This window comes from Anser anser (genome assembly GCF_964211835.1).
Source record: "Anser anser genome assembly, chromosome: 14".
Classification (NCBI taxonomy): Eukaryota; Metazoa; Chordata; class Aves; order Anseriformes; family Anatidae; genus Anser; species Anser anser.
The window spans coordinates 15,732,744-15,759,592 of record NC_139735.1 but is presented as its reverse complement, the minus strand read 5'-3'; the positions used below and the strand labels follow the sequence as shown (position 1 = coordinate 15,759,592).

Sequence of the window (26,849 nt, the reverse complement as noted above, 5' to 3'; positions counted from 1 at the left end):
ATTAATTACACGGACACTGCCTAAGCATTCCCAGAACAAGGGTTCTCAGGAGTACCTGTTGCTAGGGTCCATCAATATTTATTTCCTTGCCAACTACCAGCTCAACTTGGCAGCCACTTCAGCATAGCAGATATCAAGAACTCACTGCTCACTTTGTGACAATTCATAAAGCCCTGTGGCCAATGCTGCAACATTCCCACAGGAGCAGAAGCCGAATACAAGTTCACAGAATCACACAACACTCACCAGATGCCTCAAAAACATAAACATGTTTAGCATGAGAACATGCCAGCAGGCTCTAAGGTCTGGGTCTGTTGAAGAGGAGAAGGATCCCACATGGCATGCTTTCCACATCTGAGTGTAATCCAGCACACATCACAACAGACACTGACCAAAAGGCAACGACTCCTTTGAAAGAAATGCTGTAAAAGCACCTTATCATCCAGCATGCTCATTAGAGAGCACTATTTCTAAGCACCTTAACATTTAGCACGCTAGACTGGAGGAACACGCCTGTTTCTTGAGTCTATTTTCTTTGCCCATTCACTCAAAGATCAGGACTCTGAGACACTTCCTCCACATGCTGAAACTCCCGAATTCCCTGCCTGCTTTGCTGAGACCTCTTAGTTGTAAGTCACCAGTGTGTCAGCCTAAAGAGACTTACCAGGTACTGCCACACCTTCCCTGTGGTTATTACTCTACTGCTAAACTCAGCATTACTTCCAGTAGCCCTTGATTTTTTCGGACAATGGCACCCATAACAAAGGCTTCCCTGCACAGAGCTGCGGCTTCTCCCTCCGAGCACACAGCGATAACCCAGCACAATAAGGATGCACGCCTCCTTTTTTCAAACTGCAGAACAGAAATTAATTATTTCTTCCACAATAGCCGATATCCACTGTGCTTACATTTATTACTACACTCAGCACCACAATTTATCACAATCCTTATCATAACACAGCATTTACTGAGCACTGAGGCAGGGGACTGATAAAACATGAGCATTGTACTCACAGAGCAGAACAGAGAAGAGAAGAGATCTGCAGGGCAGAGCCACGAGGAGGACCAGTCTGACACTACGAGTCTTCACAACAGCAAAGCACGCTGAGGTTTGCACTTGGGTCAGCCCATGAAGGAAAAACCCAGCGCCCTTCTGCCGGGGGGAACCCTGGGGGTGCTCATCTGGGCGCTCACCTCCCGCAGCCCGAGCCTGGGCACGGCGCTCCCGAGCTCCCGCAGGAGCGTGGCTGGCTCAGTGTTGACACTTCCCCAGCTCCCAACACGCTGAAAATACAACTCTATTTTTAGAGCAAACCACACCGTGGACAGTGATGCAAATAAGAAGAGGCTGGACAGTGTTTCACAGCTAGCATTGACCTTAGCCATGAAGATGACAGAAAACACGATGACATTCTCACACTTACAGGTGGCCCCTTCCATAGGAGAAAGTTTCTCTGCTAATGCAGATCCTTAAATCCCCAGGCCCTTTAAGGTGCCTTTGCACAGTCCCATGTTGCAATGCCACAGCTGTGTTAGCAGCCTTACAAACAAGGCACACTAATAGCCTGTATCTCTACAGCTATTTAGATTTACTACAATTCCTTCACTGCTGAAATAACTACCAAAAGGGACCTGCTGATACCGCTGCACCCTGGGGACGTCTCTGCTGCCTCCTCCCAGTCCTGCTAGAAATTGAAATCATAAACAGAAAGGATGCCGAGGAATTTTACTCTAACCAAAGGAAATTCCCAGACCAGCCCTGAAGACTCTCTGAGGCTATTAAAGGGCTCTCACACTGTGGGTTTTTTTGAAAAACAAATATAGCAGATGAGCCATTTGTGCAGAAGACCCTTTCCCACCTTCTGACCGTAGCTTGGCTCCACAGCCTGCCTGCTCCGCCTCGCCACGAGCTGCCGACATGCACCTTCCCAGGCAGCCTTGTTGGCTGAGCGGTGTTTCCCTTCCACTTCTGTATCTGCACGCTCACTACAAAAGAATATTTCAGGTTCATTGACCTGCTTTTAAAATAGATGTAATAACAAACACAGGCTGATAGCAATTGCTTAGTTCTTCTCCATGCTAGAGGAGCTGCTCAGGTGCTTGTTAGAGAGATGTTAGTTCTTCCTAAACAGAAACTGGAAACGGGGGAGCCTTCAGAAAGCTGGCAAGGACAGAACCCCAAATACTACCGCAGCATCTCTGCCTGCAAGCTAGATGTCGTACAAGAGGATGACAATTTTCTTTTACAGATTTTTCTGTTGCTACCTGCACACATGCTATAGCACGAATAGCACAACAACTCCAGCATGGCACCTCTTTCTCATGCACTGATTTTGTAATTAGGCGGATGGAAAAAAATGTTTCCTGCAACCCCAATATCCTACTGTAGATCAGGGGCCGCCAGCAACATTCCCAAGCCAAGTCAGCTGTTTCCCCATGGGTAATGGGTTACTACCAGATGTTGATGAGAACCAGTACACAAACACGTGACCTGTGTGATCCTTCGGCTGTGCTATTTCAGGCAGGTCAGCTTTGTGCTGGAGCTGGTTCCCTCCAGTCCCACCGGCACCAGCAGGCAAGCTGACGGCTGTACCAGAGTGCCTGCCCCAACAGCCCCAGCCAACCCCGCTCGCCACGCCTGCTGCCTGTGCTCCTCTGCCCTCCTCTCTGCAGCCCCAGCATCTACCTCAGCCTGGCTGGTGCCTCCTCTCCTTCACCCGCTTGGGCTCTAGGCCTAACACACAGCATTCCCCCAGCTGAGCACCATCCTGTTGGCAAACTGGAGAGCAAGCCCGGACTCATCACACACTTAGAAACCAGATGCTATGCCACCTATTGAATCCCTCGCTGAATGACCACGGGTAACACGGTGTGCTGCTTGCACACTTAGCTCAGGCAGCAGTGAAGACACGTCTGTGCTGAGGTTCGGATGCTCTCTCACAAGAAGCCCTCGCCTAACAGCAAGGGAGAGGCAGCACCTGAAGCCAGCCAGAAGCAGGTGATGAAAGAGGCCAGCCGTCTGCTACAAGATGCTCATGAGCTTCAACTAACAAAGAAAGTGGCAAATTGTACTTCAGTTTTTAAAAAGATGTCCTTTAAACAAACGGGGAGGGTGCAGATTTCTGCTTGGAAGCATATGTGCAGTGACTCACTCTCGAGATGCAGCATGACATTTTACTTGCACAGATCTGCTGCCAGAAGAGGAATGGTCTTTCCTTCCTTTTCTCAGCTTCATGTTCCACTCCTCTGCTTGCCTTGACACCTCCAAGCCTGTGAGAGCAAGCCCAGCCAGCCAAACTTGCAGAAAACTCTTCACTTTTCTTGGCAAGATCAGTTTGGTGGCAACTCAGCTTTCTGCATCGCCCACCACGCGTCCAGTGCCCAGCCATGGCACAGGCAGGGCGAGGTGTGGGGACGGGCAGCTGGTGGCCAGCAGCCCCCAGCCCAGTCGGAAACCTGGCCAACACGTACTGCTTTCCACACTGGGTCTCATTGCTGCTCTCCTACCTTCAGAGCAGTTTTTCAGGAGATTTTTAAAAGTCATGGCGGATGCACTACTTCTGCTTCCACCTTCAGACAATGCGGTGTGCCAGTGCTGACAGGTAGGAACCACTTGGCGGCCAGGTCTTAATCTGCTAGAGGGGTTTGTGTGTAACTCTCTATCTCTTCCAAAACATGCCAGCGAGTAACCAGTTGGAGAGGCTTTAGGACACTACTTTCCAACTTTTCTGTAAGGTCCAAGGGCAGTGCTTGTGAAAAGGAACAGATTTTTCTCAACAAAGCCAGCTCACGAGGCACTCCTGTAGCCTCTCCTCCCCGTGCCATGCAAGTGCAGACAGGCAAACAGAAAAGAGGTTACAACTGATTCTGGCTTTACATATTACATATTACACCAACCTGGAAGGCAACTGGAAAAAAATCCAAAGAATTTTGCTCTTTCCCAATCTTGGTGATTGCATAGGAAGATTTTTTCCACCTGGTGCTAATCCTGCTACAGCAACAGACAACGGATGCCCACAGCCTGTGCTCTGAAACCTGTTTTATTTGGCGTGGCAGAACTCACTGCTCCATCCCAGGCAGGTGCTGCTGCCTCCTCTCATCACTGGCAGTCCTAAACTACTGTCCCCCTCATCCTCCTCCAGAAAATGAGCCAACAAGACCTGGGCACGCTTGGCAGCCACACGCCAAATTCCACAATCCGCCTTTCCTACAGCTCATGAGTCGCTGGTTGTTTCTGCAGTGATTTAGGTGCTGCTGTTACTGGTTGAGCTGGCAGTGGTGGAGATGAAGAGGCTTTTTCAGGGTCCATTTGAAGATAAAATGATGAGTTTCCAGTTGCATCTTTTTATAGCCTGGGGTATAAAAAATTGTAGGCTCCCCTCTGGCTTATAGCTGCTAATGAGGTATTGCACTTTACAGGCACTCTATGAAAAATGCATTTGCTGCACTAGCACTATGATTTCCTGAGAATGTCCAGAACCTAATAGCAACCTATGACGGGATCTTCAAAAATTGTCTTTTCTTGAGGTATCGCCTCTTGAAGAGTCTGAAAGTGTTGTCTGCTCAGTAATGTTGACAGCTTAAGTGTTATGCTTTCAGAGCAGGGTGTTTGCACCGACCAGGGTAAGCAGTCAGGGCTTGTAAAACCACCAAACTCTCCAAAAGTGGAGACAGATCACAAATAAGAGGAAATGTTTATTCTGTTGTCCCGTGTGCAATGCAAAATAGCAAAGACTAATTCTATTTTATCAACCTAATGGAGGGGGGGGGGGAAAAAAAGGATTCTTGCTTGGAATTTTGCCAGGATAAATTAGGCTCCATACAGATAATTGAATATGAATGTCTAGAAAAAGAAAATGCCAAGATATTTGGCCTTTCTTTCCTTCTTTACTATCATGCTGGTATTTTGGAATCGCAGCCAACTCTTCAGTTATCACAGCTGGGAACTGCAATATATCCCTGTACTTTGTGGCAAGCTTAATTGCATCTTTATCCGCTCTTTGGCATTAGCTTCCCAAGCTGATTACTGGGACTCCCAAGCTGCCATTAAGATCTTTACTCAGGTCCTTGTCCTTAGCCTCCCTTGTCAGTTACTGGGACCTGGACAAGTTTAAAGGTATTTTCTTTGCAGATCACATTAACTAGCTCATCAGTGTTTGATGATCCTTTAATTGTTTCTGCGTAAGTTAGAAGAGGTAGTGTTTGCTCTACAGAAATTTCAAAGGGCTCAGGAGAATTAGGTGTCTTACTCCCATCGACCTTAGAAGTGAGAGTGTAACTCTCTAATTTCTAGACCCGCACTTGAGAAGCCTTCTCCAAGGTGACAGCAGATGCAGCTCCCTGCAGTCTAATCTCACGCCCGTTGCTTCTCCGTGCTTTGGTTCTCCGGGCTGTTCAACAGCAGCAGATACAACATTCCTCTGCCGCAGCAGCTCCTTATCACTGGTCTTTTACGGCACCCTTGTACATGATTGAGACACACTTGTAAAATTCCTAGGAGGAACTGTAGGTAACAGGACGGGTAACTGCTTGCTTCCAGTGGAGCCAACATCAATAAACCCATGGCACAGAATTAACTAGTGCCAAACAAGGATATTGTCCATGCTCTTTCAGGGTGTAGCACTAGGTTTTCCGTAATTCTACAAAATGCCAAAGATAGCACTGCATGTGAGACAAGTTCAACCTACGTGTTATGAACTATTTAGCCCAACAGAGGCAGGTCAGTAAGTGATATTTCAGAGAAAGGTATTTTATCAGCCCCTCTGAGGTGCGCTGAGCCAGCCTGCAGCTGCAGAGCCCAGGTCAATGCAGTCTTTACCTGGTCAATACACTTGAAAGACATTTGCTGGTATTCAAAGATATGCAGCAGAGTCAGAAAAACCACTGAGAATTTCCTAAAAGCATCAAACTGTGAAACAAAAGCACAAGTGATTAGAAGAACATGATCTGAAGCATAGAAAGCCCAGGAATTATTTAACACTAATACTCTTGAAGAGGAACAGAAAGCTGCTGTAGTGTCCCCCCAGATTGTTACCAGAGGCTGTACGGTGCCCCAGCACAGGACTGAGCTCACTGCCTGGGGCTGTGACACTCGGGGCACCACCTCTGCCCTGGCCCGGCCCGCGGGGCACTGTGGTGGGGACACACACGGGAGCAGGGCTGTGAGGTGCCGAAACCAGAACAGCTGTCCGTACCACAGGGCAGACGTCCCCACAGGCCACGTGTAGACAGATCCATCGCATCAGACAGCGTAGCTACCCGTACAGAATAGATGTCTCATTCCTATTACCTGCATTCATTTAGAGGGAAGGAATAACTGCAGGCAAATCCACACTTCACGGCTATTGAAGTTGCTGGTTTACCTCCATATTTTACCATTGTGCCAGTGTCATTTTGATGGATTACTGATTTTTTTACTAAATTAGCTACTGTTTCATTTTTTTCCTTCCCAACAAATGCCTGGAATGATGTTGCCTCTACCCTGCACACAACAAATTAAGGCTCTGATGTTGCATCATGCAATGGAGATACTGTGTCTCATAGACAATTTTTTTTTTCCTATTTGACTTAGATGGAACACAATTTGAGATCCATGATTAAAATCAATGTCAGATGCCAGCTACAGAATGTGAGCCAGCCATAGGACATGGTTACTGTGTTGTAATTAGGTCCCTTGCCACAGTGGTTTTCGTGGAACTGTGAGAACCTTTACTCTTATTTTGTTTATAGAGACTTAGTTGAGACAAAAATAGTTCGTGATCTGAAAAAATCATATGCAGTTAAGCAATGAATCTGTGTACTAAAAAAATTAGTGCAATTTCTGACCTTTCTGACTATTCAGATTTGTCTGTATTTGATGCAGTTCATTGCTATTCTGATTTTATTTTTTCCTTCTAATAACAGTTTTACTAACCTAACGTAGGAGGAAAAAAAGCTCTAAATGTAAATGGTCTGTTTTATCACATCAAATTAAACAAAAAGAAAGAAAGGAAAACTTTTGAGATGTTTTTTAAGCCATGAGCAATACAAAATTATAAATTTCTAATAAAAATACATGGTCAACCTTTCTAACCTGAACAAGCCTTCTGCAGAAATAATTCAACAATGCACAGAGCATCACGTCAAGTAGGCGGGTCTCAGAAGAACATATCAAACATACTAATATATCTAACATTATTTCCCTGGAAGTTAACTTTAAATCACTAATGATTTTATAGCTCCTGGACTGTTAGTTATATAGGGCAGACATGAGGATAGGATGCTGCGTTAATGTAAAGAGGTCAAAAGATAACTCAAGCTCTATGAACCACTCCAGTGTCTCTAAATCTTTGTAGCACAACTTGAAATGTTCTGGCTTTTGCTGTGTGGAACTCAAAGACACAGCAGAAAAGAAATGGAGATTGAGCACAATGGATAAGCAAGAATTTTCTATTTAAAACAAGAATTCTTCTGGTTGTGGATGGATTTTTCTAAACGAGGATTTAAGAAGTGAAGTCAAGCATTTTGCTGTTCATTTCATTTAACCCAAGCTCATTTAACCCAAGGATCATTATGATGAAATTGGAATTTATGGGTGTGTTTCATTAGAATTAATTCAATTTTCCATATAGTAATCAAATGCAAAATTTGCACAGACTTACTATTTATTTTTAGTTCAATTGGTTCCTAAGCTGGCAAATTTTATGGCACAATAAAAAAGACATTTGATATTAGTACTGGACTGCACAATACAAAAGAAATTATGGAGTTGTGATATATGGTCTTTAGCTGTGATTAGCTAAGAAAATGCTTTTTGCCAGGCCCACCCAAAGCAATATAAAAAGTACACACCCTGTACTGATCAAATCCTCAGCTGTGTGCTTGGGTTAGGAAGACGGAATGTATCATTTAAATCTGGGAATAACATTGGTAGACGGCTTGCATATGGTATTAATGCTCCAATTAAACCATGCAGTTGTTTTCCCACTCTCATTTTCCTTTGGGCATTTGCCATGAAATGATGATACACAACCCTAACATGCTATTTTCTCTGTCTTTTAGGTAGTTAAATTAGTTTAACAAGTCAACTTACGGCAAAATTCCTGGTGTTGATTGGTATTTAATCACGTAAAGGCTTACATTCACGTAAAGGCTTACATTGGGGGGGGGGGGGGGGGGTGCTAATTCAGGGTGATATAGCATGATATAGCAATAGCTAGTGAAGAAATGATGAAGGCTTTTCAGGAAGGAATGACAATCCTGGCTCATTTTATCCATACCTCAGTACAATGAACCTGGGGGATCCTTGCATCAGCCTCTGCCTCAATGGAGCTCAGACTACACACAGTAAGCTCACACCCTACAGAAGCCGGTCCTTGGCACCTATACTTGAAGCAGGAATCAGAGTTTTCACACAGTCTGGAATAACCAGGACTCAGTTTCACAAAAGGTGTTAAGGTATTGTCACAGGGTGTCAAAAGACTCCACACCCACTGCCTGAAAAGGGGTTTGAGGGGCTGCTGATGGAGATTTCCATACCACAGGGAAAGGTGGCAAGAAAATCAGCATCCTGCTCACCTGGGTTTTTCATTTCCCAGCTCTGCAGCTTGCCAAGGACCACAAAATAACTTTACCAACACCCCAAAGCTTAGACCATTGTTAGGGACCGAATCCTGGAAAACATGATATTTTCACAAAGCTGTCATTAAGTGTTTGATCGCCTTGTTTCTCAAGCAACTTACCCATGCTGAAGACTCTCCAGAGCTTTTCTGATGTGTGGTGTTACGGGCTGACCTAACTTCACCAAAAAACATCTGTCAGACTGCTGTAGGTCAGCATGTGGAAGGATCCTGCACACAGCATCTCCAAACCAGCTGCATTCTCCCTGGCTTCGCACCGAGGCCACAGCTCCAGTGAAAGCCAGTCCCAGAGTGGGTCGCTTTAAACAAATTTGCAAACCACTGCATGAGCAAGACGAATCATTTCATAAATGAGCCTGCCACTTCTACAACTCTCACTCATACTTAAGCAAAAAAAAAAAAAAAAAGCCTACGTTACTAAACCTATTTCAGAAAGGCACTGTGCCAGGGAATGGAGGCACCTCTCACTAAAGGCAAGTTTATTGCATATTTTAATTCTGACATCACTGGAATACTTCCCATGCAAACACATCTACCAGAGGTCACCTCACTCTCTTCTTCCCGTCGCCCCTTTTGCTGCCTCCCACAACAGGCACCTTTCAGGAACCAAAGCTGAATGGTATTTCACTTGTGACTTCTCCTACCAGAGACATTCTGTGCAGAGGGCTTGCTTCACAGGAATGCCCCACTCCAGTTTATCTCTTGTTTAGAAATACACAGTTCTGTGGCTGCAGTGCCCAGAGGCTGCCATCCTTTTTTTCCAGGAGGCTGGGCTCCCGCTGGAGCCTCCCCTGAGGCAGCATGGCACTGTGCCATGCCGTGCCTCGTCCCTTCCAACCAGCTTTGGTTGGAAACCACAGAGCACTGTGCTGCCTGCTGGCCACGTCCATACGCTGACATTTTTTGAGAGAGGGGTTCCTCAACTCTCAGCAGCAGGTATCTGCAAGGTACACATGCGCAGTGCAGCTGTGGTGTTGGCGCTTTGAGACCCTCCATGAAGGGCTGAGAGCGCTGAAAGCTGCCTCCTCCTTGCCCTGCTGCCCGGGCTGCCTACCATGAGGCCTGAGGCCAGACGTCCATCATGGAGTGGACAAAGCCACTGCTATGGGTGCAGCCATGGCCCCTGTTTGCCATTGCCAGTCCTTGCGAGCTCTGACCAACTGATTGCTGCCATGAGGCAGGCCCTGGTCTCCCATTTCTAGGCTTTGTTCAGATCAGTCTGGTCCCAGACATGGGAAGGGATATATCCTGGGCTTGGGGCCGGACACAAAGAATGCATATCCCCTGCAGTAAAGGGGAATAAACCCCACTGTTGAGCAGTAACAGAGTTCACATGAAGAACTGTTGACAAAGGTAAGAACGAGCCCTCCCCACTTCAGGGACCGCAACGCAGGCCTTGCACCTCCCCGCACACAGCGGCCCTATGTGCCCGCCTCAGCCTGCCAGCGTAAACCTGCTCCTGGCCCGGCATGGCAGAGGGGCTCCAAACCTTGTACAGGGTTAGATATCTAGAACAGGTGGTGTGAAAACCTTCTGCACGGACAACCATAAGATACGCAAATATTAAAAATACTATTTATATGCATTCCCTTAATTTATGGTTGCCTAGAACACTCACTTCCAGTTTTTCCACCATAAATAAAGGTGAAGCCTCCAAGGTTCCCTCTACTATTTTACTGGCAAGGAAATATCCTTGTGAGGGAAGAAGATCAAAGCCATTTTGTCAAGTAAGCATCTTCCACTGCCAAGGAGATGGAAATATAAAAACAAGTGGCAGTCCCAATATATGTTCAAAATAACAGTTATACATGACAACAAATGCTAAAGGAGCTAGAGCTTGGTGCCACAGTCACCACCTCTACAGGACAGCAACACCAGGAGACAGAAGATTATGTTTGCCTGTGTAGATACATATGTGTAAAAGCATACATTTAGAGGAATGACCTCATTACAACAAAAACAAACCTTGGGAAATTAAACCTTGTATTTTGAAGATTCCTTTAATGGAGGGAATGTTGAGAGACCAGGGTCTCATTTTTGCAGCTCAGAGATCCCATATGATTTCTCTTCCTTCTCAGAAGGAAGGATGATGTTCACATGAGATACTCCTGCTATGGATTTTAGTCCATGACAAGGGCAGGTAGTCATTAATTCCTACTTTTGTGTCTTCCTGTCCAAAGTCAGCCTTCAACAACTAGGTCACTACAACCCCTTTGCCTCTTTTAGAAACATCTGCAAGATACAAAACAAGGGAGAATTATCTTTTGAACACAACATACAAGAACTAATACAGAATAAAACACAACCCCCTTTTTTAAAGGGAATAGTAAAGTATCCTTGTTGTTCCTGCATCCTTTAGAAGAAGCTGGTCCTTTTATATGGCTGTTTATCTGGTGCTACAATAGCCACAACTGCTGTAAATTGGAAAAAAAGGAGCTATCATAGAATTGCAGATCCTGGGAAACAGCATGGGGGTATTGGGGTATTGCCTTGTCCAGCAGGTGACTTAATGATTTGGTTTGATCTTCATTCCTTCGCAAAAATCTCTGTGCCCTATTTCAGTGGAAACTCTGCAATCTGCTTGTAATTAGAGCAGTCAAATCTCAAGCTGGAAGCTTTTGCCTTCTATTTTAAGTTTAGCTTTTTTTTTTTTTTTTTTTTTTTTAAGAGGAAAGCACTGCGCTATCACAATGAATTTCAGGAATTTTCTCAAGGAACTTTTATTGTTAGACTAAACAAGTTGAAGAAATGTTCCAGAGCTAGTGGAGTTCCTAAAATGTGGATGAGATAATGTAGGAACAGAGAACATGACATCTTGTTTCATAGCTTCACAGAGAATATTTGACCTAAAAAAGCTCCGGAGAAGTGTGCTTGTAGTGGGTGCATGGAGTTCCCTGAGCAGTCTCCCCTTCAGGGATGTATTTCCATGCCACACATCCCTGCCTGTGATCACTACCTGGAAGAACTGGTACAGAGAAAAGAGTACACAGAGTGAAATCACAGCTTTGCCCCTCACTGCCAACTGAGAAAAAAGAGTAAAAGCCTTGATTTTCACAATTACTTGTCTATCTCAAGAGCCAATGACAAACTCACCAACACATCTGCAGCTATTTAAACAAATAAAACCAGATTGTTCACTCTATACTTGTTACCAACGTGCCTCCAGACTGGCTGTGACTTCAGTGGGAATGGATGATCCATTCTAGAACAAACACTGACGCTTGGGAAATACAACTTCTTTCACTAAGTAACTAATAAAAATCAGTTATGCCAGTGCTTTCTCACATAGTCCAAGACTGAAAGTGTAAAGTCATTCAACAATCCATTTTATACTGTTACTTCCTTGTGATATTGCTGTGAACCAAGCCCAAGTTAAATAGGAACTGTATCCAATCTCCAGATCCTCTTTCAGTCACAGTCTTGAAAAACAGCTGTTTCTTGCCTGACAGAAAAGCAGAAAAGCACCTTTTGCTTATCTTGCTTCCTATCTTTATCACATCTAAGCTGTTGAACAGAATATTCCTCAAAGATCCGACAGATGCTCATTCCAGCAACAAATCAAAGCAGCTGGACAGGTCTTTTTTTTTCTTTCTTTTTTTTTTTTTTTTTCCAGTCATACAAAAACAGTAGCTTCTAATTTTACCAGGTTGACATTATACATGAAACACCCAATTCTTCTAAAAACTCAGCTTACGAAAAGACAGTTGCTATTTCTAAAAATGTGTCTTAGCAGCTCAGGAAGCAGCAATAGGCAACTGTCACACTGGATCAAAGGCTATTCCAAACTTATCTATCTGTACATGGAGCCAGATCTGTTTGGTCAGAAATCTCCTGAGAACTGGTTTTCTTGTGAGGTGTCCCAGAACTTCTCCCTTTTAATCTCAATAAATGTCACAGAATTGACAAGACACCTAAATATCAGTGTTTTGGAACTGGTGGTCCATTGTTAATACCATGGTATGGCATTGCTGTCAATGGAAGCAATGTGGTGCAACGGGACGTGTAATTGTTCATTACAGGAGAGCTAGGTACAATGGCTCGCATGAATAAGAAGCACTAGAATAGAGAAACTTCGGGAATAAGCAATTGGTAAAATTGCTTATTAAAATAGTAAAACCTGAATGAGATTCTGATAGAATGTTGATTGAACAGATTTAACAAATATTTGCTTGAATTCTCCACGGTAGTTCACTTGGCCATATTCACATCCTTAGTTTGTTATTTGCAAGCATTTGTGAAACCGTAATTTTGCTCAGAGAAATAACTGGGAACCAGTAGCTCTTACAGCTAGCAAGTCTGCTCGTCTGTATGAACACCTAATGTCACAGTGGCTTCGATCACTTTGCATTCTTCCCATGAAACCATTTTCAATGATATTTGATGCTTGTTTTCAGATCTACTTCCAGGAATGTGTCAACAAGAAAAAAAGTGTGGTGGTTAACTTAAGCCAAATCTACGATTATAGATCAGGAACTGATTTTATGATATAATTCATGTCATTTGCTATTTTCCTGGCTCAAGCTTATCATCAACAGATAAGTCTTTGAATCCTTTGAGACTTTTCCAGAAAACAGCGATTTTTCTCCCTGCGCTTTCTTCTGTGACATATGCTTAAACTTTTCTTTTGGATCACTTATGTTAGAACTAGAGTAAACTGATGAAAATATAAGTGCTGTTTGTGTGAAATAATAGCCAGAACACTCAAAAATAGCCTCTAATTCCTTTAGTAGATGCAGCATTTTCATCTGAAAGGCAAAGTAGCTTAAAAGGGTAAATAATTATTTTCTGGGCATCAGAGAAGCTAAGATTCATTTTGGCTTTTCAGTTTGGCACTTTAAATGAGAAATAGGTGTCAAAGAGAGCAAAAATAAAGCAACCAATGTGCACAATAACAACAAAAAATAAAGAGAAAGAAAGAAAGAAAGAAAGAAAGAAAGAAAGAAAGAAAGAAAGAAAGAAAGAAAGAAAGAAAGAAGGAAAGAAAGAAAGAAGGAAAGAAAGAAAGAAAGAAGGAAAGAAAGAAGGAAAGAAAGAAAGAAAAAACAAATCAGAATCTGAAAAGCAAATTGCAAAATAGCACTAATAACTTGTAAATCCATTTTCCAAATATACATTTTCCTGGTACAAAAAAGACAGAGATCTCCTGGAAAGAGTCCAGCAGAGGGCCACAATGTTGATACGGGGCCTGGAGCATCTCCCCTATGAGGAAAGGCTGAGAGACCTGGGTCTGTTCAGCCTTGAGAAAAGAAGACTGAGAGAGGATCTTATCAATGTTTATAAATACCTGAAGCGTGGGAGACAGAGGAATATGGCCAACTTCTTTTCAGTGGTCTGTGGGGACAGGACAAGGGGCAATGGCCACAAAATGGAGCACAGGAAGTTCCGCACCAACATGCGAAAGAACTTCTTCACAGTGAGGGTGACGGAGCACTGGAACAGGCTGCCCAGGGAGGTTGTGGAGTCTCCTCTGGAGATATTCAAGACCTGTCTGGACGCCTACCTGGGCAACCTGCTCTAGGGAACCTGCTTTGGCAGGGGCGTTGGATCCAATGATCTCTTGATGTCCATTCCAACCCCTATAATTCTGTGATTCTGTGAAAATGTGCTGTCTAGAAAGAGGTTCTCCAGCTGCAGCCATTATATGGATCATGACAAGAGCAACTCTAAAAAGTGATAAGCCTTGGCAAAATGACGCTGGTGCCCTAATCACGTAACTCATTTTTACAGCAGGTCTGGAATTGGCTTCAAATTAATTTAAAGGCAACATAAAGCTAGATTCAGATGCGTTGGTAGGCCCAGTCTCTTTTACAGACTATAAACCTCATGCTATAATCCCTCTAGCGAGGTGGGGATTGGGCTCTTCTCCCAAGCACCAAGTGATAAGACGAGGGGAAATGGCCTCAAGTTGCACTAGGGAAGGTTTAGGTTGGATATTAGGAGAAATTTCTTTACTGAAAGAGTTGTGTGGCATTGGAATAGGCTGCCCAGGGAAGTGGTTGAGTCACTATCCCTGCACGTCTTCAAGAAACAAGTAGATGTAGCATGGTTTAGAGGTGGACTTTAGTATTAAGTTGAAGGTTAGACCAGATGATCTTAGAGGTCTTTTCCAACCTGAATGATTTTATGATTCTATGATTCTATGATAATGTATCTCAGCAATGCCTGGTGGCCGATTTTAATCTTAATTTTAATAATTTGTACACAACAGGCATTTACTCAAAGAAGATAATACAGTTCACATATGAAAGCAGCTTTTAAAACAATTTATGAATGTTTTAAAACTCAGAAAATAAGTATTTAATATGATTAATGGATAATGTCTATTTCTCACATTTATCACAGGGATTCCATTTTCCCCCCCTGTCCAGCACTCACCAATCCTGACTTAAAATACTTCTAATACTACTGAGAAGAAACAGCTGAAAAGCCTTAATCATTGTTGGATTGTAAACTCATTCCCTTGAGCTTCCTAAAATTTAGCTTCCTAAAAATGCAGATGGGTGCCAAGTCGGGGAAAACATTAAGAGTGCCTAAACAGCTCAAAACTGGGACAGGGACAATTGGCAGCCGCAGCATAACGTGCCTGTCCAGCACCTCTCCAGCCAGCGCTTCTGCTTGCACAGCCATGTGCTGCGGAGCACCGGGGCACACTGCTTCTAGCATGGGACTCGTTTTGCTCTGTGTTTCATGGATCCAACATGTCTCTTGTCAGACGTTGTGTATATAACCCATGGTGACCTCTTCCTTCTTCTCCAAAGCACTCGTCTTATCCAGATATCTGTCGGGCGTCACAAGGCTGCTTATTTGACGCAGTGTTTTTAAATAACCCACAAATATTTAAACAACATTTCTATCAGCATTACATGTTTAGAAGACATCCAGAAATGTCAAGAGTGCCCAAGCTGGTTGGCCCAAAGTGAGCTCAGCACTGAAGCAGCTCACGGAGTGGCTGCAGCACACAACAGCTTACGCAAAGCTCTTGGCAAGCATCTTAGAGGTTCTTAGCACCACGGGCAAAACCCTGTGAGATGAGCTAAAAACTTACAGAGCAAGTGTCTGAGATGCCAAACCTTTAGTTGTGATTTGTATTTTAGGAGATAGCAAAGAACCTGAAGTCAGTACTGAAGCCACCAACACTCTCTTCTATCTTCTGGCTCTATCTTCTGTAACACCTCCAGTCGATCATGAGGTGCCCACTACCAGGTGACAGGTGTAAAAGGCGTCCACTATCCAGGTGCTATTGCACATCAACTTGGGCCTGTAAGGCCTGGTTTGAAGACCTTGGAGCCTTTGGTTTTGGTTATCGAACTCCTTTGTCATTACAGACTTCCAAAACTCAAAAGAACAGTATTTCACACATTTTGGATTTGAAGAAGACATTCAGAGAAAAAATACTGACACTAAAACACCCAGACCACTAAAAAACATTAATAAAAGCATTTCAGATCAAAAGGTCGAGGTTTGCCTCAGCTCACTTCAGATTTAAGTACTATCCAGTCCTTGCTTAAAACTGAAGTAAAGGTTGGTGCCAACCTACTTACGATGGGAGGTTTATGTTCTTATTTGTATCCAGGCATAACACAATTCCTCGTTTCTTGAGCCAAATAATTTTCCCTTAGATGGGTTGGCTGTGTAGGCTAGTATGAGACATGGCATTGGCAGGTTACAACAGTATGTGTTTTCCTGGGAGAAGGCTGGCAAGAAATAAGAAGTGGACTTCAGTTCTTCAGTTTCTTTTTTAAGCAATGGGGCAGATAAAGCTGGTTAAGTCAGAATATTAGAAAATAAACATGCCATTCCCTCTGCCAAATATATACAAGATTACTTGAGTCAAATGTCATAGGCGGGTACAGAGTAAAATTTAGAAGCTATATGGTACACCTTAGATACCTAGTCAATGTACCAAGTATACATTCTGTACATAAAAGGCTTTAGAAGGATCAAGAAAAACATCACCCTGCCAATACTAGTATGTCAGCACATGCCCTGTAAGGTGTGCCCTGCCAAAGAGCTAAAGTTTCTCACTTTGTACAAAACCTATTCATAGAATCATAGAATATCCTGGGTTGGAAGGGACCCCCAGGGATCATCCAGTCCAACTCCTGGCTCCACGCAGGACCACCCAAAAATCAGGCTGTGTGTCTGAGAGCATTGTCCAAACACTCCTTGAACTCCGGCAGCCTCGGGGCCGTGACCACTGCCCTGGGGAGCCTGTCCCAGTGCCCGACCACCTCTGGGTGCAGACCCTTTCCCTCACACCCAGCCTGACCCTCCCCTGTCCCAGCTCCATGCCGTTCCCTCGGGTCCTGTCGCTGTCCCAGAAAGCAGAGCTCAGCGCCTGCCCCTCCGCTCCCCTCGTGAGGGAGCTGCAGGCCACCATGAGGCCTCCCCTCGGCCTGCTCTGCTCTGGGCTGAACAAACCAAGGGACCTCAGCTGCTCCTCATGTCTTGCCCTCCAGACCCTTCACCACCTTCATAGCCTTCCTTTGGATGCTCTCTAATAATGTTATGGCCTCCTTATGCTGGGACACCCAAAACTGCCCACAGTACTGGACTGGAGGTGAGGCTGCACCAGCACAGTGCAGAGCAGAGCGGGACAATCCCTTCCCTCAACCGTCCGGCAGCGCCGTGCCTGATGCACCCCAGGACAAGGTTGGCCCTCCTGGCTGCCGGGGCCTGCTGCTGGCTCATGTTCAACTTGCCATCGACTAGAACCCCCAGTTCCTGTCCTGTGGGGCTGCTCTCCCACCTCTCATCCTCCCAGTCTGTACATACAGCCAGGGTTGCCCCACCCCCAGGTGCAGAATTCAGCACTTGCTTTTGTAAAACTTCATATTGTTGTGAAACTAAAAATATTGATCTAATATTTTGGATAATACAAACCCTTAATATATTTCTCAGTAAATCTGTTTTGTGAAGAAGATTCCATCTCTATGTCTACTACTAGTGGTGACGTAAAAGGATTCAGGCCTTCTGATTCCAGTCAAATGCCCTTTCCAACACACACAACATATACATGCAAAGTAGGAACACAGATTTCAGCCAAGGTCACTTGTTAGATGTGTCATTTTCTGTTGGAGTAAACCTGACAAGCATGTATTGGTAGACAAGTGCTACAGTTCATGTGTTGCCAAAAGTTTAGTACCATTTACTTTTACCGAAAAAGCGCTGCCACATATTTCAATGACAAAAGGATTCATCTTGTCTTCCCAGTTTTAGGAATGGCTACTGCTTCCAGCTGGACCCAGGGAATGCTGTGCAACTTCTAGCTGTGGCATTCAGATAGTCCTTACCTCTGGTAACAGTGAGGGAGTGTCCAGGCTGGTAGCAGCTGATGGGTTGGTTTACATCAGTATCACTTTCTCAACTTTACTATAACTTTTTGCTGTTGTTATGGAGGGGCAGAAAGGAAATACAAAGTATTCGTACACTCTTTCTTTTCTCCTCCCCAGAAATGCCCAACTTCATATTTGAGTAGTATAAACAGCAAAAAAAAAAAAAAAAAAAAAAAAAAGGACACTGCTCCCTTGCAATATCAAGCCAGAAAAAGCAGGGACAGCATGCACATGAAATATTTTACCATTAATGGCTCCAATAGAAAGCTTTCTGGATGATCTATGAAAACCCTGCAATCAGAAATATTACAAGCTTTGCTCAGCCCTGTTTCCAATTGCAGGTTTTCTGATGAGAGGGGAGCTGCCCTCACTTGTAACATCCCATTTAGAAATCCATTTAAGTCCCTTTGATGTTATTTGAATGATCACTTCTGTAAGGTTATAAAAAATGAAGCTAAGCCATATTTGTTATTGCTGCAATGTTTAGAAAGTGTAAACACTTAAATCATCAACCAAGTGCATAGCACTCATATTCACCATACCTTTTAAAAGCATACTTAGCATACCACTGAGAAAGATTACTCTGCTGACGGAAGTCAAGCGTCTGGATTAATTTAAAGGAGTGCATTTCACAATCCATCATTCCAGAACAGGAGAACAAGGAATCGCTCGGTTAAATTAAACGGTGAGTAACTCAGGAACAAATCAAAGGAAATTTGTCTCTGCGCTGTGTCTAGTTCAGATGTGAAATTCAGGGCAGAGGCTATTAGAAGCCAAGCAGTCTGGTTGGATTTAACAAAGACCAAATGATTTTACAACCAATATTTATTTACTTGCACTCTTGCACAACATGCAAAGTAACAGGTTATGTTGCATGTGACACAAGGGGGCAGTTTCAGGCCAGCACCCTTCAAGGACTTTTTGAAGAAAGGTATGGAAAAACCAGCCTGGGAATGGTGGCCCAGAAGCAAATCCTTCCCAAGGCAAGTGGAGAGCAAATGCAAGGGATGCTTGCTGCTCCTGCCACACTGTGTCTGAAATGGCAGCGGGACTTTCTTACAACGGGTTCCTTTTCTGGGGCGCTTTGGTGGCCATCACAGGCTGTATTTGGTCCATGTCTGTCCACTAAAGGACTCCTGATTAGACCCTGCCCAGGCCATGTCCAGCTGGTTAGGTGGGGGTGTTCTGGACTGAAGGGTTGTATCTTTTGAAAAAAGGATTTATCTGAAAATCCGCCTGGAGAGACAGGCTTGCAGAACATATCATCTACTGAGAACATTTTACAGACAGTAGAAGGGCTGAAGGAACTTAATAGGAGAGTATAACAAGGGATGTGCACCTGTTTAAAATGTCTTATTGCACCAATTGGCTGCAGCTTTGCAGGTATTACCCAAAGCCTAAAGTTCTCAAAGAGTACTTTTAACTTTTTTTTTCTTTTTTTTTTCTTGTATCTTTAAATAACCTCTGCCTGTTCCATTTTCCATCAGCTCTTCTCCTTAATTTTCACTTTAAATTTTGAACTTTTTCTCCCTAGACCTATACAGCTATATTTAACCCAACCTTCTCATAGCAGAAGAAATGATAGTTTGAAAAAGAACTGCAGTGAAATGCAGGCTTCTTTATAACCGTTCACTCTTTAAATCACAATATTATCCTCATAGTGCAATACCTGACAACATTCCAGGCAAAAAATTAGCACATTTCTTTTACATTCATTTCCCTAACTAGGTCTCATTTATGCAGTGAACAGCAGGGGCCACTCCACCAGCAGTGGCTCTGTCCCCGCTCCCCCAGGGACGAGTCCTCCTGTTTTCCCAGCTGCTTTGCTCTCTTGCTTCCTCTTTCTCACTGCGCCAGCCCAAGAAGCCATAGTGAGAGCAAGCAAGAAAACAAACCATTCCCTCACACACCCTGGTGCGGAGGAAATGTCCTTCACCCCTAACACTTTCCATGTCATCCTGCAGGCAAAGAGTGGTTGTGGCCAAAGGAGCGTGCTGAGGAGCATGGACACACATTTCTACCCATTTGTGACCTTCAGGGCATAATGAGGGAGAGCAAGAGCTCAGCCAGATTGAAGTGTTAGCAAAACTGTCACAACATAAAGCTCCCTTTTTCCAGGTGGCACGTACACAGAGAGGACAGTGAAGCTCTCCTTTGCCGGTAGACCAGCGAAGGTGCAAGTGTGAGGGAATGGCCACAGATGAAGCGATTTGCTCAAAAGGAACCTGCAGGAAAGTCATGAGCACCACTCTGATGTCTCTCCCTGTAGACCGAGGTTGTGTAACTATTCACCACGGAAAAGTGTCCCTCCAGGCCAGTGAGCTTTTGAGAGGCTGTACCTCCAAGCTGGGAAGTGAGGCTGTGAGTCAGTCCTTCTCCAACCTCGCAAACACGATCAAACAGCCTCCAGCTACGACCTGAAGCTTGCCAAGGCACTGCAGTTAGCAAACACGCCAAGCTGATTTCATATTTGGGAGCAATACTATTCCTTCTTATCCGCTTCCAACTGGATGCATGTAGGCATATCCCGTAAATCTCGTGCACTAACTAGCATGCTGTAAAAAGCCCCAAAATACTGGAGGAAGGTGTTGCTCTGGAGAGCTGTGCTGAATCAAAGAGGACAAAGTGAGAGAGCAGATACGCTGCTGTTGGCCAAGGTCACAAAGCTGAAGCAAAAGCTGGGCAAAGCTGAACGCAAAACCTCCTTCCAAAACTCGCCCTTCAGGGCCATCCTGCTGCGGCGCAATCTTCTCTGAAACCAGTGTGGGATATCATTTCCATCATTAGTATGATTAATCCTTCTCTACTGCAAATGGCAGCTTCGGCTGAAATACCAACCATTTGTTTTTATACATTTGGCCAAACATCTTTTCCTTTTATAGGCTTGGCCAAAACCAGCCCAATTTTTCAGGGTGATTGGGCATTTGGCAGTAATGCACCGAAATGGCTTTCTACAGCCGTATGATAGCTGAGCGTTGCCACAGGAAGATTTATGGCAGTGAGCCCCAGGTAAGGATGCTCCATTTTCCTGCAGACTGATTAGCACTGTCTATTTCAGTGATTTAAGTGTTTTTTCAAAGAATGCATTTGAAGAGCTGAAATGGATACATATTGTCAGCTTCTGGCAGTTTAAGTGCAAACAGCTGCCTTGAAAGCTCTGTGCGGTACCACAAAGAGATGAGCCTCTGTGAAAGCGAGTCAATCAAAGGAGATAAATCTTTGTGTCAGTTCCAATTATTGAGATACTCCAGTTAACTCAGGGAATCACAGACATTAGCCTGGCTTTAAATGCCCACGTGGCTGGGACTATACCATTGCTCTTGGGAGGCAATTTCACTGTCTGACAGATCAAGAGGCTTTTCTCAGCTAGTTAATTCCAATTAAGTTTTTCCTCTCAATTTCATCCTACTATCCATTATCCTCAGTCAGCTACCCTTAGTAATTCCTCTCCTGCCATGCTGCCCGTGTTAAGAGTCCTGGAACTAGTGACATAATTACACGTACCTGGTGATGGCACCCTTGAGACCTCCTAGCACTACAGCCTCAGAGCAAAGATGGTCTCTATCTTAAAGAGCTTCTTCCAACCACTAATGCCTTTTAATCAAGCTATACACCTTAATTTAGGTGTACAAGTAACCTCCCCTCCTTGTGTTTTGCCTCTTTTTTTTCCTCTGATAAGTTTTGTTCCTTCTGACTACCCTGATTTCAGATACCAAAGAGCAGATATCTATCTGGAAGGCTGCAAGCACCAGTGTCCTGGAAGTCTTTGCAAGTACAGATAACATAATATAAAAGATGATTTTTTTTTTCCCGCCATGAACTTCATATAAAGGGTATTCCATTAAAAAATTCCTTGCCCTTCCAAAAATTACTGGGGTAGATGGACTTTGTGGCCCATCCTAAGGCTGGCACTAGATTGTCTTCAGAAAAAAAAAAAAAAAAAAAAAAAAACACAGTTTTGAAGGCCAGGAGTAGAACCATTCATATATTTTCAGTAGAAAACATTTTAGCAGTGAAATTAATTTAAACCAAAACATTTTCAGCCAAATTTCTGTTTTTCCTTTGGATTTGTTTTCTAATGATAGAATTACACACACCAGAGCCGAAATGGGCTCCTGAGTCCATTTACAACCTGGCTGCACAGAGCAAAGTGGATGGGACTCATCAGGGTCTTATCTATGTTCTTGGGATGCGCTGGTCACGCAGCTCCCCTCCCCTTACCCACACTGCCAGCCCTCTCACAGCCTCAGGAAGACAAACGGAATGAAAAAATGTGTAAACATATTCCTCCAGCACAGGAAGTTCAAGGGGTTTGCAAGTTTATTTCAAGAACCAAGAGGAATTTGGCCCTTTTTTCAACCCAGCAGTGAGCATCAAAGGGTGGCATACCCCTCTGAGGAAACCAACCCCTTACAGGAGGCTGGGAGGAGGAAGCACAGGGACACGGGGCTCAGGGCGCATTTGAAGGCTCCTTCAGTTGGGGCGACGAACAAGGTTGTGTTCTTTGCCTACCTGGGAGACCACTGGATTGTGTCAAGCGATTTGAACACGCACACATTAACTGTCTCTCTTAATTTGTTTTGATTTGCATCCAAAAAAAAATAATTAAGAGAGAACTTTTCAAAATCAGAGTCAGCCTTTTAGCATTTCACATAAGATGTCCAAACCTTAGAAAAAAGTCTCAGGAAAATCTCTGGAAACTGGTTTCCTCTGACTGCACATAGGGGAAAGCCTGGTGGGCTGCCCGACATTGAGCATCTAAGACAATGGTCCCTGTCCACAGCCCCGATGGGATGAACCCACGAGTGTGGAGGGAGCTGGCCGATGTCATTGTGTGGCCCATTCTCAGTAACCTTTGACTGATCACAATCAAAGTCCCTTCAAGCCTCAACCATTCTGTGATTCTCTAGAGAAAAGTTAACTTGGATCAGACCCGCAGGAAGTGAGTGCAGACCTTAAACCAGTGTCTGTCCTGCTGCCAGCCTTCTGAACCAGCCAGTCCTCTTTCAATTGCATTTTAGCACCTTCACATAGCCATGGGTAGAATTTTAAATTGGCCACTGTATGATGATATTTCATATCCAGCAAGCTCCCGCCACATCTTAATTATTCACTGGTCTTGCTTTGAATCATGAGGACATGGCCTTGGAGAAAGGAGTTAACAGAAGGTGGAGATATCTGCACAAAGAACATCTACTTTAGCCCTTCTAACCGCATTACCACTTCAGCAGCAGAATAAACTGATTATAAAACCTGTAGGTGTTTTCTCTGGCAGGACAGAGAAACGTATCACTAAAAAAAAAAAAAAAAAAAAGAGAAAAATGGAAGAATTTGCAAACGATCAGTTTGTAACCAAACAGCTGCTCTTGGCCAGTATCATGGGTACAGCAGAAAGTACTCAGCCAAATTCTGCCTGGGTTGCACAAGCTAAAATCCAGAGGAACTGCTCTGAGGTCATCTGAAGTCAAATTCGCAGAACTGGGCAGAAGTCCTGCATAGATTTACACCCATGATTAATTTTATACCGCATGCTGTCTTGCTGAGATCCCAGGGATAAAATGTGTGCATGTTCAAGTCAAGGTTTAAGCTCTAACCTAGATTTACACCAGTGTAAAGGAAAGCACTACACAGCCCACTATTTACATTATTCAGGCCAAGGAAAAAATGCAGTGGCAGCTGTGAACAGTCTAAAATTCAAAACCCTGATGGGAAGACTTTCATCCAGAGGTTTGGGTTGTTGTTGCAGCTGACTCTCTGCATATCCTTTAACTTTTTTTTCTCCTTTCAGAGATGGTTGACCTTAAATGCAAAAGGATAACATGGGTCAGGAGAAGCATTTATTATGGATGAGCTATTTTTCTTTCATGTTAGCAAAATCCTTTTGTAAAAACTGGCAGGAGTCCTTGTTACAGCTAAATTTCAGACCCAGGGGTGATCTGGAATTTAACATTATTTATGTCTCTGTATTAAAAAAAAAAAAAAAAGCAATGAGAAGGAAGCAAATTAAAAGAAAATAATCAGAACACAGCTGAGGTCTGATGGCTTTTCGTTTTGGAACCACTTGATTCTATTTCCACCCTTGCCTTCACTGAAGTCAGATCACTATGTCAGTGGTTTAAAGGCTTGCTATGTAGAAGTTAGAGTATCTGTGGAAATTGCACGGCTATGTTTTTCACTGGCAAGGAGTACAAAAGGCTTCACCAATTCAGAGAACTAACTGGCATGGCAGAGCTCCTGATTGCAGGTGTGCAGACTCCGTCTGCTCACAGCGCTGATGTGTTAACAGGAGCGCACAGATTTTGCAGTTTAAATCCCTTGCGACACGGGTACAGAGAGGGTCCTCTGTATCCTGCACATGTACAGAGAGGAGCTCTGGGTGGGGATAAAACCCTGCCACTGCCGTCACGGAGGCCACGCGCCAGCCTCTTGTCCCCCGGCCCCCAGCTTTTAATTGGGTCGCAGGGACAAGCAGCCAGATGCTGCAATCCTTGTCCACTCTCAGCAATTCACCCCCTGACTCCAGGGAGCTCTTGGTACCATAAAAGTAACTGCTGTGCATGGACGAGAGCTAAAGTTCAGCCCTCGACTGCCAATGCTGGCCAGACTTGCATCGTTCCAGAGAAGATCGTTTCTCAAGGGCGGGGTTGCAAAGAACATTTTTAGGAAAGGGTTATTTGTGTTTGCTTGTTCCCGGAATGGTCTGAGGGTCAAAGCCGGACTGACTGCTTTTCCAAGCTGTGCTCACTACCAAACAACACACAGAGAAACCTAAGCAGCAAGTCTGTAAAATATTCAGAAAACAGGTTTGCTTCTTGCCCGTGTTATTTCACAGTAATCTTCTAATAAAGCTGAACACGATTGTTCATTACACAGACATGCCCAAGAGAAAACTCTCTCAAAAATCTTGTCACAACCAGGGGCCAACCCTAGTGATGTAACAAGCTCTGCCCACACTTCTCCCTTGGCCACTCATTCTTCAGGAGATCTCTCTTCAAAAGGATACAGCTCCCTGATGAAGTGTCTCGTCTCTGCCCTGCACGGAACATGGAGGGGACTACGGGAAAGCAAGCAGCACCACACAGCCCCTCCAACACCGCGCCCTGGGAGCTCAGGAGAAGCTGCTATTGTGAAGCTTAGGGTAGAGATGAACTATCTAAGTTTTGAAGAAGAACACATTTAAATGCACAATAGTTTTCACTTTGAGGCATTCTCCCTCTCCAGCATTAGCATACATTCAGTATGTGCATACTCAATGCTCTGCAAGCTTCGCAGCAAGCAGGTTGGCTCGGCGGCACAGGGAACTTGCCTTAGCAATTCAGGTGGCTGGGTAATGTCAGACCCTGCAGGTACGGCTAGGGTGACATTTTCAGAAGTATCTACATTTCTTAGGCTCTCTAAGCACCATTGAAACTTGCTTGAGGTGAATTTGAATGGAATTTAGGCTCCCAAATCTCTTTTGTGTTTTAGAAAAAAGTAGCTTCTGTCTTCAAATTTAGCAATAAATAATAGCAAGCAGACCATGCTCGGAAAGTTTGTGAAGTTGGGGATAGAGGAGTCGTTTGGATGGCATGAACATGAGCATAAATTTGCTGAAAGGGAGAAAGACCCAAGAGCAGGGCTGACGTTAGGTATGAACAGCTAATTTCATCACATAACTAATCTGGTGCTGGAAAGTCTGCTACTAACTTACACTCCATAAAACTTACGATTTTAGTGTCATAGTTTTCACTGCCCACCAGTGGAAATACTAAAAGTTCAAGGCTTGAAGGACACATCTGAACATTGGTGCCGTGTTTGTAGGACCTGAGATGAAAGAAGCCCAGCGCCTTGGCTCAGATGTCCAGGCTGGCACAAGACTGCTGATCCCTGCTGGTCAGCACGTCCTTGTGTGCAGCACCGACAACAAGCCCCGTGAGCTGCTGGCCCAGCAGCGTGCTTACCAGCCCTACCTGACATCTTGCCCCTCCTTTCAGCTGTCACAACTGTAGCGATGGCATTGCAATATTCCCTGTTTCCTAATCTGAATGGTTCCCTCAGTCGTTTTTCCACTAAAATGCTCAAGCATTTTTGGAAAACATCTAAACAGGAAGAGAGCTGACCTCTCCTCCCTGAACATCACGAACTCGCTTCTCCTGGCACCGGGACATCACTCGTGTGCCAGCTCCTGCAGTGACTTCAGGACAACCCGAGGGGTGGATCCCATACCTTGCGATTGCCTTGTGTGCTCTGAAGATTATGCCTACATTGTGTTGAACTGTTCAGCAGCCCATTAAAGATGTTTTAGGATTTCAAAGTCCTTCCAGTTCCTTGCCAGCACGCCCCCATTATTCCCGCTTACAGCAGTGCCTGCACACCCCGGTCTGGTCACCAGGTGGTGGAGGAACCACCCCACAGCCACAGAGCCGAATGGAAGAATTCCTCATCGAGGAACCACTGCTCCACTGAGACCATAGACTCCCACATACTTATTTCTAGTAGATGTCAGGCGGCTCCTCTCCTGGGCACTTTCACAAGGCACAAAGCTGGTTTTTAGGGTTTTTTTTCCCTCTTGGAGACCTTCTGGCTCTGGGGCATCATCACAGCCTCCTCGTCCGGCAAGGAACGGCCCCTAGAACAGAGCCATCACATTCCCCACCATCCAACTGCTTACTGTAAAGGCCCCAGAGAGGAATTTCTCTTTCCTCAGGTGGATGAGCTCCGCCCACCAGGAGCCTGACCCATGCTAGAAGTCCCTTGCCATTGGAAAGGACGGACACAGCAGGCGCAGAAGCCCTGTGAGCTTTGCATGCACCAAACCCAGCCCAGCCAGGCCAGAGGGCGCTGCAAGAGCATGCGAGGTGCCAGGAGGGATTTGCTTGGTGAGTTTTCCTTGCCAGGCTCAGGATTCAGCACTTCC

At 44.6% G+C, this 26,849-nt stretch overlaps 1 protein-coding gene across 13 annotated transcripts in view; it reads right to left on the bottom strand.

Annotated features, from left to right (window-relative positions):
- LOC310881735 (rho GTPase-activating protein 7-like) overlaps positions 1 to 26,849 on the bottom strand; it is a 56,140-nt gene that overhangs the window by 17,072 nt on the left and 12,219 nt on the right. For 2 of the 13 annotated variants that reach the window (XM_083799365.1, XM_083799370.1), the window contains exon 3: positions 8,721 to 26,561. The exons of 7 other annotated variants lie outside the window; for them this stretch is intronic. In XM_083799365.1, the coding sequence (XP_083655491.1) occupies positions 8,721 to 8,724 (4 nt within the window). In that variant the 5' untranslated portion in view covers positions 8,725 to 26,561. Of the gene's footprint in view, positions 1 to 1,014; positions 8,695 to 8,720; positions 26,562 to 26,849 lie in introns of those variants that run through there. 4 more of the 13 variants (XM_083799371.1, XM_083799372.1, XM_083799373.1 and 1 more) reach the window with 4 other exon arrangements.